This window comes from Guyanagaster necrorhizus, assembly GCF_019112545.1.
Source record: "Guyanagaster necrorhizus MCA 3950 unplaced genomic scaffold BT62scaffold_4, whole genome shotgun sequence".
Classification (NCBI taxonomy): Eukaryota; Fungi; Basidiomycota; class Agaricomycetes; order Agaricales; family Physalacriaceae; genus Guyanagaster; species Guyanagaster necrorhizus.
The window spans coordinates 1,547,668-1,564,939 of record NW_025064883.1 but is presented as its reverse complement, the minus strand read 5'-3'; the positions used below and the strand labels follow the sequence as shown (position 1 = coordinate 1,564,939).

General features: G+C 48.9%; 8 protein-coding genes across 8 annotated transcripts; 5 read left to right on the top strand and 3 right to left on the bottom strand.

The window, feature by feature from the left end:
* Positions 1-95: 95 nt before the first annotated feature.
* Positions 96-1,103, top strand: BT62DRAFT_1001535 (uncharacterized protein; the record flags this gene model as incomplete). The annotated part of the gene is made up of 1 exon (XM_043176752.1): positions 96-1,103. One exon carries the CDS (start codon positions 96-98, stop codon positions 1,101-1,103), a length of 1,008 nt encoding a protein of 335 aa, XP_043044244.1.
* Positions 1,104-2,077: 974 nt separating this feature from the next.
* BT62DRAFT_533236 (uncharacterized protein) lies at positions 2,078-3,044 on the top strand. The gene has a single exon (XM_043181288.1). It carries the CDS (start codon positions 2,159-2,161, stop codon positions 2,765-2,767), a length of 609 nt encoding a protein of 202 aa, XP_043044243.1. The 5' UTR covers positions 2,078-2,158; the 3' UTR covers positions 2,768-3,044.
* Positions 3,045-4,865: 1,821 nt separating this feature from the next.
* Positions 4,866-7,105, top strand: BT62DRAFT_533162 (uncharacterized protein). Its single transcript, XM_043181287.1, has 3 exons — positions 4,866-5,993; positions 6,044-6,880; positions 6,944-7,105. The coding sequence occupies exons 1-2, from the start codon at positions 5,267-5,269 to the stop codon at positions 6,691-6,693; spliced, it is 1,377 nt and encodes a 458-aa protein (XP_043044242.1). The 5' UTR covers positions 4,866-5,266; the 3' UTR covers positions 6,694-6,880; positions 6,944-7,105.
* Positions 7,106-7,401: 296 nt separating this feature from the next.
* Positions 7,402-9,174, bottom strand: BT62DRAFT_928022 (PLP-dependent transferase). Its single transcript, XM_043185414.1, has 4 exons — positions 8,661-9,174; positions 8,257-8,603; positions 7,796-8,209; positions 7,402-7,734 (listed from the first exon to the last, which is right to left on the bottom strand). The coding sequence occupies exons 1-4, from the start codon at positions 9,064-9,066 to the stop codon at positions 7,573-7,575; spliced, it is 1,329 nt and encodes a 442-aa protein (XP_043044241.1). The 5' UTR covers positions 9,067-9,174; the 3' UTR covers positions 7,402-7,572.
* A 133-nt stretch (positions 9,175-9,307) lies between these two features.
* BT62DRAFT_928020 (uncharacterized protein) lies at positions 9,308-12,118 on the top strand. The gene is made up of 9 exons (XM_043185413.1): positions 9,308-9,959; positions 10,033-10,111; positions 10,158-10,643; positions 10,707-10,772; positions 10,820-10,928; positions 10,984-11,320; positions 11,372-11,652; positions 11,706-11,735; positions 11,787-12,118. The coding sequence occupies exons 1-9, from the start codon at positions 9,752-9,754 to the stop codon at positions 11,862-11,864; spliced, it is 1,674 nt and encodes a 557-aa protein (XP_043044240.1). The 5' UTR covers positions 9,308-9,751; the 3' UTR covers positions 11,865-12,118.
* Positions 11,909-12,961, bottom strand: BT62DRAFT_943640 (proteasome maturation factor UMP1). Its single transcript, XM_043187890.1, has 5 exons — positions 12,800-12,961; positions 12,590-12,748; positions 12,440-12,541; positions 12,298-12,391; positions 11,909-12,241 (listed from the first exon to the last, which is right to left on the bottom strand). Exons 1-5 carry the CDS (start codon positions 12,800-12,802, stop codon positions 12,180-12,182), a joined length of 420 nt encoding a protein of 139 aa, XP_043044239.1. The 5' UTR covers positions 12,803-12,961; the 3' UTR covers positions 11,909-12,179.
* Positions 12,813-15,825, top strand: BT62DRAFT_532918 (SPRY-domain-containing protein). The gene is made up of 7 exons (XM_043181286.1): positions 12,813-13,858; positions 13,910-14,033; positions 14,093-14,107; positions 14,158-14,288; positions 14,342-14,416; positions 14,466-15,467; positions 15,515-15,825. Exons 1-7 carry the CDS (start codon positions 13,096-13,098, stop codon positions 15,649-15,651), a joined length of 2,247 nt encoding a protein of 748 aa, XP_043044238.1. The 5' UTR covers positions 12,813-13,095; the 3' UTR covers positions 15,652-15,825.
* Positions 15,681-17,265, bottom strand: BT62DRAFT_1045565 (WD40 repeat-like protein; the record flags this gene model as incomplete). The annotated part of the gene is made up of 7 exons (XM_043178470.1): positions 15,681-16,029; positions 16,079-16,164; positions 16,232-16,314; positions 16,362-16,532; positions 16,582-16,690; positions 16,740-16,986; positions 17,039-17,265. The coding sequence occupies 7 exons, from the start codon at positions 17,263-17,265 to the stop codon at positions 15,795-15,797; spliced, it is 1,158 nt and encodes a 385-aa protein (XP_043044237.1). The 3' UTR covers positions 15,681-15,794.
* Positions 17,266-17,272: the final 7 nt, after the last annotated feature.

Sequence of the window (17,272 nt, the reverse complement as noted above, 5' to 3'; positions counted from 1 at the left end):
TAGAAGAGTATATGAAAGCTGCAAGGGATGCGTACTCATCAAATCCAGAGGATGAATCAGTCATGATTTTAACTCTGATGGATCTATGGGTTGCAATGGACAAAGTCGCAGTGTCACAATGCCCATTGCTGAGCGAATACTTTCCGGAAGTTCCCCTTGATCTTCTTCAACCAATCCTTCTGCGCAAGTCCAAGGCCTTTCAACGTTTGGGAGAAATATATCGGTACCTGCGACAACGCCACGAATCTGTGGCAGACGGGAACAGCGTATTTGATACCCAGATTACCGACGACAGTTTCGCTGTGCGATACTACAATTCTCCTGATGGCGGTGGATATCAAGATCTCAAAGCGCGGATCAAATGTGATGCCAACAAGGAGCGGAAGAGGGTGATCCAACAGATGGAGTCCAACCATGTTAGACGCTCAAATATTATCACCGAAGCTGATGGGCTAGGGCACACCAAGGTCAAGAAGATGATAGGTCGAGGTCGCAATCGGCGGGAAGAGTACGTGCATGATACTTATGCCTGTCGCAAATGCCAGGCGGAATCGGAGGTTCGCACCATGAAAACGGAATTTCATGAATGGCCCCTCCCTCCCGAAAACTCTGTGTCGGAAAAGCTTGTACTGTTCGAGATGGCATCGCCCGAAGTATTCGAACACTGGCGATCAACGACGTATTTCATTCTTCATGATGTCTGCATCCCACTTTCTTCTCGTAAAAACGAACATGCTCGTCCTCTTCAGGGCTACATCCAAGAAGAAGATGGTCCCGGCAAAGTAACGCTGGCTTCTTTGGCGCAACCCCTGGCTAAGAGCAATCCGTACCATGCTTTACCATATTCAGAGTCTGATGTCTGCCTACCTAATGCATTGACTTATCGTCTTTACGATGCAGCTGGGGATGCTTGGATTGATGATCCCTTCGAGAGTTGCGATATCCGGGATCTCTGCACTCTTCGAATCACTCTGGACGGCGTTTACGATGGTCTAACATACGCAATCCGGAATATGACTCATACTTCAAACGAGGTCATCGCAAACCAATCAGATTGCCCGCAAGGGCTAACCTTGCACGAGTACGAGGCATTCGGTAGTTAACGGGCCGGGCCCAGACTACAATGGATGAATATTGCTAGAGAGTTGAGATCTCGCATACTCACTTTCAGCCGTGACCCAGTGCATACACTTTTGACTCAAAGCGCATGGCAGGTGGGCGTGGTCTCTGAGGACAGTACCTTGCCGTCGCACCAGGAGTTGGAGTCTCCCGACTTCTGCGAGCTCCTTTTGAGAGTTAAACGATCTGTTTGGGAGTGTTGAAGCCAACTGGCTTGAAGGGGTCACTGTCCGGACAATCATTTTGCTGGCTAGTCGAATGTTAGCATCCGCAGCATCCACGTCGTTGCCTGCCGTCGACATGGCGTACCAGTTGCTCCGTCGGGCCAGAGAGATAACCTTTGCTTGGATGTGCCAACTTGTCAGCAAACTCCAACGAGCAGAGGAGGATGTTATCCACGATTTCAGCGACGCGTTTTCGAGATAACTGCGACGTGTCGTTCTACCTTCGACGTCGATCCTATACACTTTGCCAAAACTCCTACAATCTCGCGAGGACAATTCTATTCTGATCGAATGCGCGATCACGATCTATGACAACTCCCCTGCTAAACCACAGGCTATGTCACACGATTTACAGAATGAACGTCTTGCTTGCTATATCGAGCCATGGTTATCCAATAGATTGGCTGTAGGAACGGAGGGTTTGGACGATGCTATCAAGTCTATATGGCCAGGGTATCGATCAAACCTTCAGTGGTGCCTGCTAGAAGAGCCCAGTGAACGTTGTATTACCACGAAGACCGTTGCCGATGCAGCCCAACAGGCACAAAATGTGCATTTGAATCTGCTGTCGGGCTCGCTGCTCATCAATGGAAAACCACTTGGTCGTCTTCTGCGGTCTATAACTATACATGCGATGTATACAGGTGTTTTTGGTTCAATAAGTCGGTTATCTAATCCTTCTCTCCAAGGACCATTATGGGCTTCCTTGTTGTAGGCGCATCCTTATACCTTACGGAGAAGTTCGCTATCAGCAGTATCAAGTCAGCATTTCCATTGAACATGGTTCTTCCCGAAAGGTTCTCTACCACGAGTACATGATCGACAGCGACATGGGTTGTCTGGTCAGCCATACGAGCTTGGCCGGAAATCTGTACCAAATTTACCTCCTTGTACTGAGCAGTTACTGTCTCCCTGACCCTTTGACGATGCAGACGGGTACAGAAGAAGCTCTTCGTGAACTTCAGTCCGCGACATGCTTTTCGTTCCAATCGATCCAGAAGCACGAAATTGCACTGTTGAATAAGATCAGTACCTTGACTCCGCGCCGCTCCTGGACCACCAAATCGCAAACCAGCCACTGTGTTCACTGGCAAATTGGCGTGTCGACTCTATCTCAGCACTACTATTTTTCTAAGCTTGTCGGTTCTGTTTTGCAGCATGCCCTTGAAATGCAAGTCTTTGCAGATAAGCCAGATGGTGACATTGATAGTAAAGATCCTACACCGTCCCGCCTTTCGCTCCGTGCAACGTTCCGTCTAGCCGCGTTCTACCCTGAGGAGTTTTCCTTTGCTCTTTCATCAAAGAAGCGGGGTGCAGTTCATCAGTCTCGGGATCTTGAGCGCGAGTATGAGAATATCTCATCGAACATGTCACGCATGGTGCAGATCGGCCCGTCCGCACTGACTCATCCCCGAATCTACTGACTAGGTTCTACGAATGGAACGCCATTGGACCCTGTGACAGTGGAGAGGACTTTTCCTTCTCTTATAAGAGACATTGGCTCAGCGCATCTTATTTGTAGCGCAACTGGATTTCGTTCATCTACGCAGTACACTCAAGTCCGCAAAATCCCGCATCTCTCCAGAGGCGCCATTGGCAGTCGATCTTCACTTTCTCCGCTTTGACATATTGTGATGATCAGCCTCATCACTTCATCTTGACCTTTCGGTTGAAACCAAGCCTAGCCAGATAAAAGTGAAGGAAATAATTTTGGAGATGACTGTGTCTTTGCAAGACAGTCCTGCTGGAGAGCTCAGGCAGCGTGCTACGGAATAGTATGATGCGTTTCGTACTAGGAGGCGGTTGGCGTACGAGAATCTTCAGACTCAGCAAGCGCAACAGCTATTGCGGCGTCCCTTCCGCGACTGGCCTTGTGAAGAGCCGACCATGACTGCACGTCAGGCGGCTGATTTCATCATGTTTGACATTGCTACAGCCATGGTGATATTTCAGAGCTTGTTACCATAATGACCGTGTGGTGAATGTCATGAGCGCAGCACAAGCCGTTATCAACGATGCACTGCTAAATGCCATGATAGAAACGGTGCCCCGTTATCGCTTCAACCCCTGCGCCGAAAGCCACACGTCTCTGCTTTCCACTATCTCTCTCTCGGTTATTCATCCAAAGAGATCTGGCCACCACCAATACTTTCATGGTCCCATTCCGCTCGCTTGATCTTTCCAACTCTGCACGCGCACCACCAAACACCACCGAGCTTGGATCGCTCGTCAAAGAATTCCAACAAAGCTCCGACATGTGTAAGAAGCTCTACGGTACAGATCTGGAGCAAAGTCAGTTGTCACTGCTCTCTCAATCTCCCTCGCCATCTCTCCCTGCCTCAATTCTTTGGACAGTTGAGGACGCCGAAATATACCGTGATGAATGTCGACAATCTACGGAGGAAGCACCCGAAAATATCGATAAGACATTGATACATTGCTCTTCTCGTAATAAACGCGTCCTCCAGCTTGCTGGGAAATGGCCTCGTCTTATTCCTAGGTCCATTCTGTGTCGCATTCTGAAGGTTGAAGATATTCTGACAAGTAGTATAACGGTGTACGCATTTCTGTACTTGGAGTACCAACGGTCCCAACGGCTACTTCGTGCAGTCATCAAGGGAAATACTACGGAATTTTACAAGGAAGAGCGTAATAACATTGTTACGGCCGTGAGTTATCCCGAGTGGATCTTACTCCAGGTTGTTATCCTCATCTTATCGACGTCTTATTGATAATATCTTTTCTTCAAAACGCTAGGTGGAGAACGACTTCATCTGTCGGCCTATTCAGACTAATGTCGCCGAAGAAATTATCTCACCCTCGTCAAACGAGAACTCTGTCCTCCAACTCAATATGGGAGAAGAAAATTCTTCGGTCATTGTTCCCATGGCTGCTGCCGCTTTGGCAGCGGGAGAGGCTATTGTCAGAGTGGTGGTGCTCAAGCCTCTTGCAAACAAATGTTTCAGATGCTTGTGCAACATCTAGGAGGACTTTTGGATCGACGCATTTTCTACATGCCCTTCTCTCGGCAGCTTGACGTTACTGCTGAGCGAGTCAGGCTCATTCGCAACCTGTATACGAAGTGTATGGGAGTGCGTGGTATTCTGGTCATCCAGCCTGAACATATTCTACCGTTCCGCCTGATGTGCATCGACCGCCTAATACATGCGCCGGTTGACCCCGATGAAGAGGATGCGGAAACCCCATCTACTGTCTGTTGGAATTACAAGAATGGATAACCGCACATTCCAGGGACATATTGGATGACAGCGACGAAATCCTCCATTGCCGGTATCAGCTTATCTACATTATCGGACAACAAAGATCTTTGGAAGGTTATCCAGACCGTTGGACGACAATACAACAGATTTTCACCCTCCTCGCAAGTTGTGCTCCAGCCATTCAGCAAGAGTTTCCTCTAGGAGTCGAAGTTCGTCCACGGGATGGTTCTTTCCCATTCTTCCGCATTACTCAACGCGAAGCTGGCGACGCTTTTGTGAAAAAATTCTCAATGGGCAACTCCCAAATTATCCATTTTTCTCACGACTTCCCATCGATGTCGTACAGACGTTCATCACCCAACTTCACATTGGCAAGGATGTAGCTCGTGCAATCCAGGATCAATGCTTTGGGACGAATACATGGCGTCTCCTTATACTTAGGGGAGTATTTGCACATGGAATTCTTCACTACGTTCTATCCTCACGCCACTGGAGAGTCGATTATGGTTTGGACCTTAGCCGAAGTCTTCTAGCAGTGCCATACAGGGCCAAGGATGTCCCTTCACTGTTGGCGGAATTTGGCCATCCAGATGTTGCCATTTCTCTTAACTTGCCTATCCTACTACTACAATGGATTGACCGAAGGTCAGCTCGAAACTTGTTTCCAGCTTCTCTTCAAACAAGACGATCCATTTTCGGAATATGAAACCTGGATCAAGATCAGTCGTGCCATACCAGCGCAGTTGCGGAGTCAACATCAAGGACAAGGAGCAATGGTCGACCTACCTTGTTCCTCTGTTCCGCCAAAACCACTTTGTTATCGATTTCTTCTTGTCACAGGTTGTCTTCCCAAAAGAAGCAAAGGAGTTCCCGTCAAAGCTCTCTTCGTCAGGATGGGATCTTGCAGAGAGCAACCCCAACGTAACGACAGGCTTCAGCGGCACTAACGATAATCAGTACCTTCTCCCTACTTCTATCCAGCAATGCGATCCCCTCAATCAGCAAAGCACGAATGCTAAAGTCTTGACTTATCTTCTGCAGCCTGAGAACAATCACTATTCGTGTCTGCACAATTTCCATAACGGAAATAGCCCAACCGCTCAAGAGTTCCTTGGTCTTCTCGTCCAAGAACAACCTGAAGTCCGAGTACTGCTAGATGTTGGGGCGCAGATGCTCGAACTTCGCAAAGAGCAACTGGTCAAGCATTGGCTCTCTTTACGTCCGGACTTGTCGGCAGTTGTGTATTTCAGTGAGTCGGACGAATTGATGGTACTGAATCAACGCGATAGCACGGAGCCACTGCTGTTGCCTCCCTTGAAGTACCAGCTGGACAAGTGTCTGGTCTATCTTGATCAAGCCCATACGAGAGGCACGGATCTTAAGTTGCCCTTACATTCAGAGCAGCATACGAAAGATCCTCTTGTGCAAGGTCAGCTTGTGTTTATTTGAACTTTGTCGTGTGCTAATGGGACTTCATAGGCGCCATGAGAATGCGACAGCTAGGCCAAGGACAGTCAGTGATGTTCTTCGCACCGCTCGAGATAGACCAAAGGATCAGGATCGCAGCGAAAAAATCCGAATCGGCCGCGTTGGAAACCATCGATGTTCTGCGTTGGGTCATGATTGAAACGTGCGATGGTATCACCTATCATGTTCCTCACTGGGCACAGCAAGGACTAGACTATTTCCGGAGAAGGGATGCCTGGGACGCTTTCATTGATTCGGAATTGGCCGATCATCTTCTCCACCCTTGGATTCAGCCAGAAGGACGCTCTCTCGTGGATTTATACGGGGTGAATACAAGCACCGCCACCATAAATGAATCTCTTATGAGCATTCCGGGGCTTCGAGACCGTTGTCGAAAGATTGGCGTCACATTTGTATCTGGCAGTAACATGGATGAAAAGCAGGAGAGGGAAGTGAGCCAGGAAATAGAGCGGGAACAGCGGATCGAAAGGCCAGCAAAGTGCGAACCCGCGACGCATTCCATACTCCGTCACATCCGTAGTCTCCTTGAAACAGGCACCATTCGCTCAAACTCTACCCTCGTGCCGTTATTCTGTCGTCTCAAGAGGTCTCGAATCATACAATGGAGACGCATGGGCTTCTCGGCTACTATGCACCAGTGACTTCACGAAAACCGACTTGCGTGAGGACTATGTGTCCGTACGGGGAAGGTTCCAGGATCCCTCTTCGCAATTCCTGAGATCTGTCAACTGGATCATCTCTTCCACGAAGGGCGATGAACTGCGACTGGTTGTCCTCAGCCCATTCGAAGTCAATGAGCTATTGCCTATCATACGAACCAGCAAAGTCGTACGTCTTCATGTTTATGCACCAAGGGTGACTTCGACGACAAAACCATTCGACGACCTTCAGTTCCATTACTTCCCACGACTCCTCGGTCCGCTCGATGTCTTCTCTGTCGATAGCCATATAGCGACGCGGCTCAATATCTTCGCAGGCCAGTTATACGTGACGGATTACGGTGCCTATCGTACGCTTTGTTTGTTTTTGGGTCTTCACTTGGCCGGTGAAACCGCCCCGGTCTTCCATTCCAAAGCGATGGATTCATCACGAAGCAATACCGTTCACAAGGTGGTCGACAAGACATTCCTCTTTTTACGAAGAGCCCTGTTCCATTCTTGAAGGAGTTGTTTGGGCTGCGGAGGAAGGGCAACACGTATTGGAAAGTTGCTACACGGACATTCATTGACACCAGAATCATTTTCCTGCATTTTCGTGAGTTGTCTATTTGTGTTCAGAGGGAAAACTTACTGACGAATTTTCGCAGTGCATGCTAGAATCTGCGTCTAGGTTTAGACTGCTATATACTAGCGGTGTTATAATTTTTCATTTCCAACCTGTTCTACATGTAATACTAGAAGTAATAGAATGCGCAATATCTAAAGCGCTAGCGAACTGTTCTGACGGAATTCTTTATGCCTCTCAGTAAGCTTTCGCATAAAGAATACATCATTAAATTCTGTTCCTCCTTCACCATATCTCTACACCAAAGCTTCCTTCAAGATGTCAATGATTCTCTGCACTTCTTCCACTGTATTGTAATGAACCAAGGATATGCGAACAACACCATCATTGATATCAAGCTTGGGCTGAAGTCCGTCTACCAGGTCGTATGCATAAAAGTGGCCATAACGAATGCCAATCTGCAAAACACTTATCAGCAAAAAAAAAAAAACTTCTGCAAATAGTTACGGTTCAACGTACTCCGCCTTTCTGGTCAAAGAACTTCACGACATCTTTGCTCTTCATCGGTCTTTCACCGACGACGACAAAGCTGATAGTTGGCACCCTCATCAGCCCCGGGTATTCCTCACCTACTACGAGGACGCCTCTAGCTACTTGATTAGGGTGGGTCAGATAAGCGAGGAGGGGCTCGACCAGAGTCTGTTCATGCTGGGCTATGGCCGCAAATGAAGCCTTCAAGTTGTTCTCTGGGGTCAGTGAAAGCAGGTAGGGTATCACCCCCGTGGTCCCATAGACCAGCTCATAACCAGGACCGCCGATCTGGAGTTTCGCGGCCGAGTGTTTCACGTCAAGGAAATGATGGACGATGGATGAGAGCGAATGCTGGAGCGCTGGGGAGCGGGTGTATAGGACGGATGTATGTGGGCCGTATACCTGATGTGAGGTCAGGGGAGGGAATTTTTAATCAATTAGTTTCGTACTTTGTAGTACGAAAAGACACAATAGTCGATATCCCAATCTTGGACATCAATCAATCTATGTGGGGCGTACGCGACGCAATCGATAGATATCTCGACCTTGTCGGCACCCGCTTCTTGGGCGGTCAGACGAGCGGCTTTGACTATCGCTTTAACGGGGACAATAGAGCCTAGAATATTGGAGCACGCAGTGAATGCGATTATCCGAGTACGAGAGGTAATCAGGGGCAGGAGGTCTTCGACTTTGAGGGTGACAGAATATGGGTTATTGGGACTCGTGGGTGTGGGAGTCCAATACTTGACGACAGCCCCCGTCCGCCCTGCAAGTTTCTTGAATGGCCCATTGTTCGCTAAATTTGAAAGTCAGAACCCATGGGGCTATCACTATCAGTGATCATCATTAGCACCTTCATGCTCCCCTGTCAAGATGAACTCGTCGCCTTGGTGGATATCACCATCAAGACTGCGAGCAAGATTCTCGATATTAGCCGAGGAGCTGGATCCAAAGACGATCTCGTCCGGGGATGCTGCATTGATAAGCTTCGCGGCATCTGCAGGCGCCTCAACAGTCACTTTTTGGGTGCTGAGTACTGATACGGAGTAATCGGCACCCAGCTGAACGTTTGAATTCAGCAGGTAGTCGTATACTCTATCCGCAACTCCCACGGCAGTTTGGGAACCTCCTGCATTGTCAGCAAAGATGAAGCTAGAATTGAGGGCCGGGAACTGGCTACGGGCTTTGTCGATGTCGAGAGTCATGGCGAATGGAGGAAAAAGATCCGAAGCAGGAGGATGCCTGTGAAAAAGCGGCATTTTTGGAAAGAAGTCATTCTGAGCATAAACAGTGGTTGGACCTTATAGCTACGTCTAGAGATATCCCGCAGCATGAAGGTGGGGGGCTGCGGAGAAAGATAGAATAAGAATATTACTACTTGTTGAGCATGTACGGGGCCGGGACCGTGATGTCGTCGGTGACAATCGGGCCGATGTTCCGAACTGATGATTCGCAGTGTTCGCTTGTTGGTTTGGTACTTTTTCCCTTGTTATCGCATTATAGTTGGAACACCCCCTTGTAGTACATGTGCAATGTGCAATGTGCATTCTGAATGCTCCGAGTCGGTGGACTGCTGTCCTAGCCCTCGAAGTCCATATCTCCATCAGCTTCGACTGTCGCTGGCACCAGTTGCCATTGCCGTAACTCGTACACGCAGAGGGCCTACGCCTGCCTACGCGCTTAGCAGACGTTCGAAATCAGGATTAGGATGCGAACCCTCGTTATCTCCACCGTTCGTTACCTTGCTCCAGGCTCGGTGTAGGTTACGCGTGGTAATTTCCGTCCTTTAGTGTTTCCGGCGCACATCCGGGGATTACGTACATTCACATGCCGTGTTCTTTTCTTACCCCAATTCCCCAATTACTTTGTATAAATATCATACCATGGACTCCAGGGACACTTTCCAAGCCTTGATACGTCCTCCTCGGCGTGTTATCTCCCATAATGGTGAAAGCGTTGTCGCCACCGCCCTCGTCTCCGGGCCTGCACAGGGCAATGTCGATGATGTCCTTTGAAAACCTCGTCGCGTTGGCAAATGATCAGGAAAGGATCAAAGAGGCGCGGCAGATGATTTGGAGAGTCAAAGGGCAGCCAGTTGTTGAGCTGGATGATCTCGAGTCGTGTCTGAAGCATGCTGCCGTCGGGGGGTTACGTGAGTACTGCTGTTCTTTGTCAAAAAAAAGAAAAAAACGAACTTAGTCGTCGTTGTCGTTGTCGTTCAACAGGCTCTGCCACTCTTGCGTTCAATATCAGAGCTGCCTTCAACCTTGTAATGGCCTCTATGCGCCTTCGATCACTTCCCAAGTATGCGCTCTGGCTTTCCCATGCCCGTAACTAACATGTTTTCCAGAAAGAAATGGCTACCGTTACTCGTGCATGCCATTTTTGGGACCGATACATGGCGATTTGCTGCTATGCTCGGCTCTTTCACTTCAATTTACAAGTTCCTTCTCAATGCTCTCCCAATACTACTTCCCGAGACGGGACGATCCTCGAGCCACCTCTTATCCAATGCATTCTGCGAACAAGAACAGCACCTCGAGAAAAAATCTCTCCAACTCGCCATTACATCCGATACACGCCGCCGTCATACAGCTAGGCTGTCCCTCAGCGTTAATGCTCAGACAGCTTGGGTCCGAAAGAAAACACGGCGATGGCATGCCGCTTTCGCCGGTGCCGTCGCCGGCGGTATAGCAGTCTTGTTCGAAACCTCAGGAAGGAGGGTGACCATCGCCCAGCAGCTGTTCGTTCGGGGTCTCCAAGGATGTTTCAATGCGTACACAACAGCCAAGAATATCAGGATACCCCATGGCGATGTTGTTCTTTTCGCTCTTATGTGAGAAAAAATGTCTTCGGTGATGCTGTCCAAACTGATTCGACTTTTTTTTTTTTTTTCCAGTAACGGACAAATCTTGTATGCCAACTTCTTGCGCCCTGACAGCTTGAACCGAGGATACCGCAACTGGTACGAGGGTACTGAACGCTTTAATTCTTCTTCTGACCATCTTTCAGGTTTATAAGAGTATCTCAAGTTCCTTCAGAGGCCTACAAAATAAATCACGACTTGATGCGCAACCATACATATAACCCTAACGATCTGGATAAACTTATTGCTAACCCTGTAAGCTATTCCTAATCACTTCTTTGCCTCCCATCGCTGACTGGAATTCCCAAAGACATATAAAATCACTCCCCAAAACGTCACTACACTCCTAGCTCATAAGGACGCTTTCTTCAACCGTACCTCCGATCCTACAAAATACATCGCCGACTCACAATGCCCTTGCAAGGCTCTCCATCCCGGTCAGACATCCTGCTGGCACGTCCCTGCGGCGCGTTTCCTCTACGTAGCCAGATTCATGCTCCCTGTATATGGGGCACTGCATTTCTTGCCTCCAGTTCTATTCAGAACCAAGGCATTCATGAAGAACCCTCTTAAGATCCTCATCAAGTCTGCATTGGGAACTGCAAGGAGCTGCACATTCCTTGGGGTCTTCGTCATCATATACCAAAGTATGTATCACTTTGGATGTAAGGACGGCTACCGTTGACCATCTACTCTAGCTGCCATATGCCTACGAAGCTTCTTCCACGAGTTCTTCTCGACCCTGCCAGTCAATTCGACGCTCAAGCTACCCCAGTGGCTCGTGGACGCCATGTTCGTATCACGAGCGGCGTATTTCATACCGGGCTTGGCGAGCGGCCTGAGTTTGTTTGTTGAGGAGAAGAGGAGGCGCGCGGAGCTCTCGATGTATGTTTTGCCAAAGGCTCTGGAGAGTTTTTGGCGCGTTGTCACTGGGAAAGTCCCCGGAGGTGTTAAGACTGGCAAGACTGGAGAGGCTTTGGTACGTCGCTTTTTTTGCGTGGGCGCATTCCGGCTTTCTTATTCGTTTGTTAGTTGACGTCGATTGGGATGGCTATGGTTATGGTATGTGGATTTGGTCGCGTGTGAACTGGTGTAGTGCTGATCTTTTTTTAGTGCACATACCAAAATGATCCTCAGCACCTGTCGGGGCTAGTAAGACGGATTTTATACCAGTTCATTGGGCCGAATTGATGGATGTAAGGAGAATATGTCTAACTTGTATTATTACGTTTGTAGGCGGAGGACTGCACGGAACATGGCCTCATAAGAAGGCATAACTTAAAAACTTTTGTAGTTGTTTGCAAGGAATCAAATCGATTGGTGATAAACACCATTGACGATACGAAGTATGTACGCTCACTTGGCGTCGTCGATCGTTTCACAATTACTACCGTCTTCTCGGTCGAAACACTTGGCCAAATTCCCCGCACGTATTTTGACGTTTGCCAGCTGATAATCCATCCGAAGATTTACAAGAATGTGCAGGTCATTGAGGATATACATGATTTACATCTGTCGTTTTTTCTCCATATCTCTATGAATATCCAGCGATGACGCGGTCTCCACGCCTACAACAGGGATAGATCAGCTTTCCGCAAACTCTATGAATCAATAACGTTCTTACCACCAAACACGTCTGCGGGTGCTATGGTCTCGTCCCGACCCATGAGAATGTCCAAGTGTAGGTTCGACTGGGGTAGGGCAGGCATATGGGGAGACTAACAGCACATGAGGAAAGTTGTTGTTGAGAGGGTGGTATCTCTTACATCAGCTACGATCTTGCGCTCCATGAGAAGTCGCATGGGTGCATGCAAGCCGTATACGTTTCGCTGTATTGTAAGCTTCAGGTTGTCTTGCGTCTCTTCCCACTGAACGCGATGAGAACGACCGTGAGGCAGTAAGAAAAGAGAGCTTACCGATTCAAGTCTTCCTCTCAGCTCCCCTTCCGTCTTGATTTCGGTTGCAATAGTACGGGGACCGTACTGTAGAGTGTCATGGAGGCCTAGAGTGCCTGCTGTAGCTTGTACGGAGGCGGATTTGTTGGCGCCTGAGGGTACAATACGATATGAAGACTCCTTATCGTTTGATCAGCAATCAAGTGGCTTTCGTAGTAAAATAAAGCCTACCATGACTGTGGTAATGAGAAGAGAGGTGAACGCGTCAGACGCGTGACACAATAAGTTCCAGACTCTGTGACATATGTGACAGGACTTACAAGGATTTCCAACACCCAGTTGACCAGTGTCTACCAAGTGTTCGCTCCTTCTCCCATCTTTGCGATATTCTAGCTCCATTTTCTGCTGTCCTGTTGATTTCTTTTACCTTGGATCTCTGGTGCATACTCGTTTATTGCTCAACACCCGGCAGTCGACTTCATCTCTCAACATCGGAACCTGGACAGAATTGGTCTGGCATCGTCACAATGGCCACCAGACCTTCAAGATCCTCTAGCATCCCCATTCCTAGGAGCACTTCTTCTACCTCCCAACCCCGGAATATCGAGTCTATTCTCTCCATTCCCTTCCCCGTATCAAGCAGATCGCACCCATATCCATCCCAGGCTCATGCTACTCGAGCCAGCGGAGATGACCACAGAAGCAGCGGAGCACTTGGAGTCAGAGGTGCCAGTAGTGCTGCGAGCACCTCTTCCGTCAGGTCTACTGCGCGTTCCTACCCGCATTCTCTCGGTTTACCGTCGAGAAGTGCTCCCCGATCAAACGTCTTTGAACCGCGAGTCATACGTGCCGACTCCTCACGGAATGTCGATCCGGCGTGTTTGCCATCGTCAATACGTACTCGCAGACCCAGTGCGACCGGCAGAGCGCCCAGCACCCGGCGACATTCAGCTGCAAGTATCGCCCAGGCGGCCCCTACTGTTCCAGTGTCATTTGCTCGTCCAGCATATCTCGAACATGCTGCGCTTAGGCACCTTCTTCTAACAGAGTCTCCAATACTTCTACCTCCTTCCTGCAAAGACTCGACCAACGACCGGTCTTATTCCGGAGCTGTGTCGCCATCGACAGACAGTGACGATGACAGTACCGCAAGTCCTTCTCCGCGTGAGAATCCAACTATTTCCCTTCCTGCCGTGGATCAAGTACTTCGTTTGCCTACTCGCTGGTGTGACGAAGTTCGGCATCAATCGTTAAATGTGTCCGCGGATGGTCGGGAGTTATTGTACCAAGGTTCGTTTGATTAATTGTGCTTCTCAACTTTTATTGAATGTTCAGTATCAGGGTCAAACTGTAACGGAGACAGAGACACTGCTCACGCCGCCGCAGCTCGAACGGACCACCCTATCCCCCGAGCCTGCGGTATCTACTACTATGAAGTTTATGTTGGTAGCAAAGAACAGAAGGCGTGAGTTGTCTCTCAGTTCCCGTTTGTTTGACGAAACTGATCACCACATGGAATGGTAGGCACATAAGCATTGGGTACGAGTGTCCTGTTCTCATCACGGATGTCGCATTAATAATTCCTCCAGATTTACTGGACGTGATGTTAAGGTGTCTAGGCTTCCAGGCTGGGAACCCAATTCGTGGGGTTACCACGGCGATGATGGCTGCTCTTTCGCAACAGAAAGGAACGGTACGGCCTACGGTCCTACCTATGGCTGTTCGTACATTCTTTTCTGTTCCTCGGAAAAACATATTGAATGGGCTCTACAGTAGGTGACGTCATAGGTTGCGGAATTGATTTCACCACGGATCGGGCCTTCTTCACTAAAAATGGCACACTGATCGGTACGGAGGCAAATATTTCGCAAAGGCGAAGCTTACGTGTTGTTCTCAGGACCTGTTTTCGAAAACGTTGGGAAAAACATTGACCTTTTTCCTTCTGTTGGCTTACAGCACTCAAACGAGATGATCCGAGCCAATTTTGGTCATGAGCCGTTCAAATTCGATATCGAATACCACGTGCAGCAACAGCGAAGTCAGTCGTGGGCTAACATCCTCACTACGCCTCTGGACCTTTGTCTTTTTGACGAGAGCCGTAGAACAACTTCATCTGGGGCCAAGGATGGAGCGCTTGCGTCTCGCGAAGAGTCGACGCCGCTTTTGGAAGACGAGTCAAAAACTTCCATCAACAAACTAGTCATAGCTTATCTAGTCCATCACGGATACACGCGAACTGCGAATGCTCTTCAAAGGCAGCAGAATAAACTAGGTGAACATGCTGAGATTGTTCCCGATGGAGACGTGGATATGGACACCGACGTACCTCCACGGCCAAGTTACGAAGGGGATGTTGAGTCTCGTACTCGTATAGTGAACTCGGTAATGACTGGTGATATCGACGCCGCTCTTTCGGAGACGCAAAAATGCCACCCATCGGCATTAGACGCGGAGGAGGGCTTGATGTTGTTCAAGCTACGCTGTCGCGAGTTTGTCGAGCTAGTCTTAAAGGCTTCAGAGATGAAAAAGGCCATGAGACCAAAGCCGCACGCTCTTCCTGACGTCAGCGACAGTGACTCGGAGATGGTGGATGGAATGGACCTTGGAGACGACATGAGCATGGATATCGACGATGGTGTCAGTAATGGTGTTTCTATGATGGCAGCAGAGAAGTCTGTGGCTCGATGTGAAAAGTCTCTCGGTGAGGCGATTGCATATGGGCAGTCCTTACTGACGGACTACAAATCGGATCAAAGACCAGAGGTAAAAGAGATGTTCAAGAAGACTTCTGTGATCCTTGCGTGGGATGACCCTTTGGAAGTTGGGGGGTCGGCGACCGAAGTCGCTGGGATTGAAGCTAGGATTGCACTCGCGAATGAGCTCAACCAAGCTATCCTGAGTAAGTCCTTCATGCATTTGATTGATCCAATACTGAGAGTACAACAGAATCCCAAGGACGTCCTCCACATCCAGCGCTGGAGACGTTGTATCGCCACACAACTGTCTGTCTTCAGCAGCTAGCTCTCATGGGCGTGAGTGCAGCACCGTTTGTTGACATGAAGCGCGAATTCATTGACATTTGAGGACGGGCTGTCCTTTATGCTATGAGCTGCCTTCTGTTCTATGTCACGCTTTGCATGGTTTTATTAAATGGTATCTGTGTGTAAATTTACGTGTGTCAACTAGTGTACAGTGTATGGATTATGGTCAAAGAATGTCCCCTTTCTCAAGTTTTATTGGATGCCATCAAAGACCAGATTGTGACGAGTTTATCCTTGGCACCTCCGATAAGCCACCGAGACCGCTCTTCCCTTTCCTGTTTACTCATGCCATCCTCGTCTTCATTTACGTCGATCTGGTATGCGGATAGTGATCGTGCAAATACGACAGCCTGGCATCCATTCTTGCGACATTTTAGCGTTCCCAGCGGTTTAAATGATTTCGTAGAATAGAGACGAATTCTGCTGAAACCGTAAGCAAGAAACGGCGGCCGAGGAAAAGACGACATACCGTCCGTCCCATCCACCTACAGCGCAAACCCTGCCGTCGCCACGGATCGCGACAGCCCCGTTTCCCGGATGATTCGTTCGATGTTTCTCAGCTACGTACGACTTTCTGTGTCATTAAAAAATCGGGCGGGCTTTCATTTACTCAGCAACATACTGACAAGTCGTATCGTCCAATCAGATGATCGGCAGACACTGTTAATGCCATGGAATTGTCGTTTGTTACGCTCATCGCCATTACTGTTTACCATTAGAGATGTCAACGAAGGTGATGAAAGCGCACGTACCGGCCTCAGCATGTAGTTTCACTTTCCACAGCACTTTCCATCCCAACCCTTCAACGGATGTCATCCTATCCGACTTGGCAAATTTCCGCAATGTCACATTTCCACTCTCATACGCTATGGGTATCCGGAGAGCACAATCATGCTCGAATAGATGGAGGGCCATGATAATACCTTGATATAAATGAGTAGAACAGAAGCAAAAGTCGAAAACTCTAATTACCGGTCGCCTGATTCCCGCGCCCGTCCGTGGAAAGGATGGGACCGTTGCTTTCTTGCTTCCCTATTGCAGCATGGACTCGACTGCAAGACGGAAGAGACCAAATATCGGCCTAGGCAACTGTAAGGATATGTTCCCAGAAAACAGTAGTGCCCCAATACCTCTGAAGATTTGATTAAATTCGGGATTGCAATAAGAGCCGCGTCGGATTGGTCCTTGGACGATGAGCCTGTTTCGCTGTCGTCCGGCGGCAAGGGCATCAACGAAAACCTGCAATAGTTCAAGGCATTCACCTCCATCGAGTATCGAAGGACGGGAACGAGTGATTCAGATAGAGCTGCTGATCCTCCGATTCCTGGCAGCTCTTCGACGGGACGCCATACGTGAAGCTTATTGTCTCGACCTTGTCTAATATTTCCCGGTGTAAATCGTGCCTCCAATGCTACCGAAAGTGACGTACGTGATGATATTTGCTCCCCACTCCTGTACACCGAGTACTCCGTCGTTGTGGGCCTTCCAAGAGGATATAGGACGCAATGTACGCGTCGACGTCAATACAATGAATCCAGAACCGTCTCCAGAGTAAATTCGCTCGTTGTCCAGGGAGATGAAGAGGGAAGTCACACCAGAAGATTGGGTCCGAAGGACATGGCGTGGTGATGGTGGTGGTGGTGAAGGTTCGGACATTTTGCCG

Bases quoted from the DNA above. Each gene is read 5' to 3' on its own strand.
- BT62DRAFT_532918 (XM_043181286.1), top strand. From the start codon at position 13,096: ATGGCCACCAGACCTTCAAGATCCTCTAGCATCCCCATTCCTAGGAGC. The intron at 14,289-14,341 runs GTTCGTACATTC...TGGGCTCTACAG, and splicing joins CTACGGTCCTACCTATGGCT to TAGGTGACGTCATAGGTTGC. The intron at 14,417-14,465 runs GTACGGAGGCAA...TGTTGTTCTCAG, and splicing joins TAAAAATGGCACACTGATCG to GACCTGTTTTCGAAAACGTT.
- BT62DRAFT_533162 (XM_043181287.1), top strand. From the start codon at position 5,267: ATGAAACCTGGATCAAGATCAGTCGTGCCATACCAGCGCAGTTGCGGA. The intron at 5,994-6,043 runs GTCAGCTTGTGT...GGGACTTCATAG, and splicing joins GAAAGATCCTCTTGTGCAAG to GCGCCATGAGAATGCGACAG.
- BT62DRAFT_928020 (XM_043185413.1), top strand. From the start codon at position 9,752: ATGGTGAAAGCGTTGTCGCCACCGCCCTCGTCTCCGGGCCTGCACAGG. The intron at 10,644-10,706 runs GTGAGAAAAAAT...TTTTTTTTCCAG, and splicing joins GTTGTTCTTTTCGCTCTTAT to TAACGGACAAATCTTGTATG. The intron at 11,321-11,371 runs GTATGTATCACT...CATCTACTCTAG, and splicing joins CTTCGTCATCATATACCAAA to CTGCCATATGCCTACGAAGC.
- BT62DRAFT_943640 (XM_043187890.1), bottom strand. The intron at 12,542-12,589 runs GTAAGCTCTCTT...CATCGCGTTCAG, and splicing joins TGAGAGGAAGACTTGAATCG to TGGGAAGAGACGCAAGACAA. The intron at 12,242-12,297 runs GTAAGAACGTTA...TCCCTGTTGTAG, and splicing joins ACCCGCAGACGTGTTTGGTG to GCGTGGAGACCGCGTCATCG.
- BT62DRAFT_533236 (XM_043181288.1), top strand. From the start codon at position 2,159: ATGATCGACAGCGACATGGGTTGTCTGGTCAGCCATACGAGCTTGGCC.
- BT62DRAFT_928022 (XM_043185414.1), bottom strand. From the start codon at position 9,066: ATGCCGCTTTTTCACAGGCATCCTCCTGCTTCGGATCTTTTTCCTCCA. The intron at 8,604-8,660 runs GTGCTAATGATG...TTTCAAATTTAG, and splicing joins CTTGACAGGGGAGCATGAAG to CGAACAATGGGCCATTCAAG. The intron at 8,210-8,256 runs GTACGAAACTAA...ACCTCACATCAG, and splicing joins GTGTCTTTTCGTACTACAAA to GTATACGGCCCACATACATC.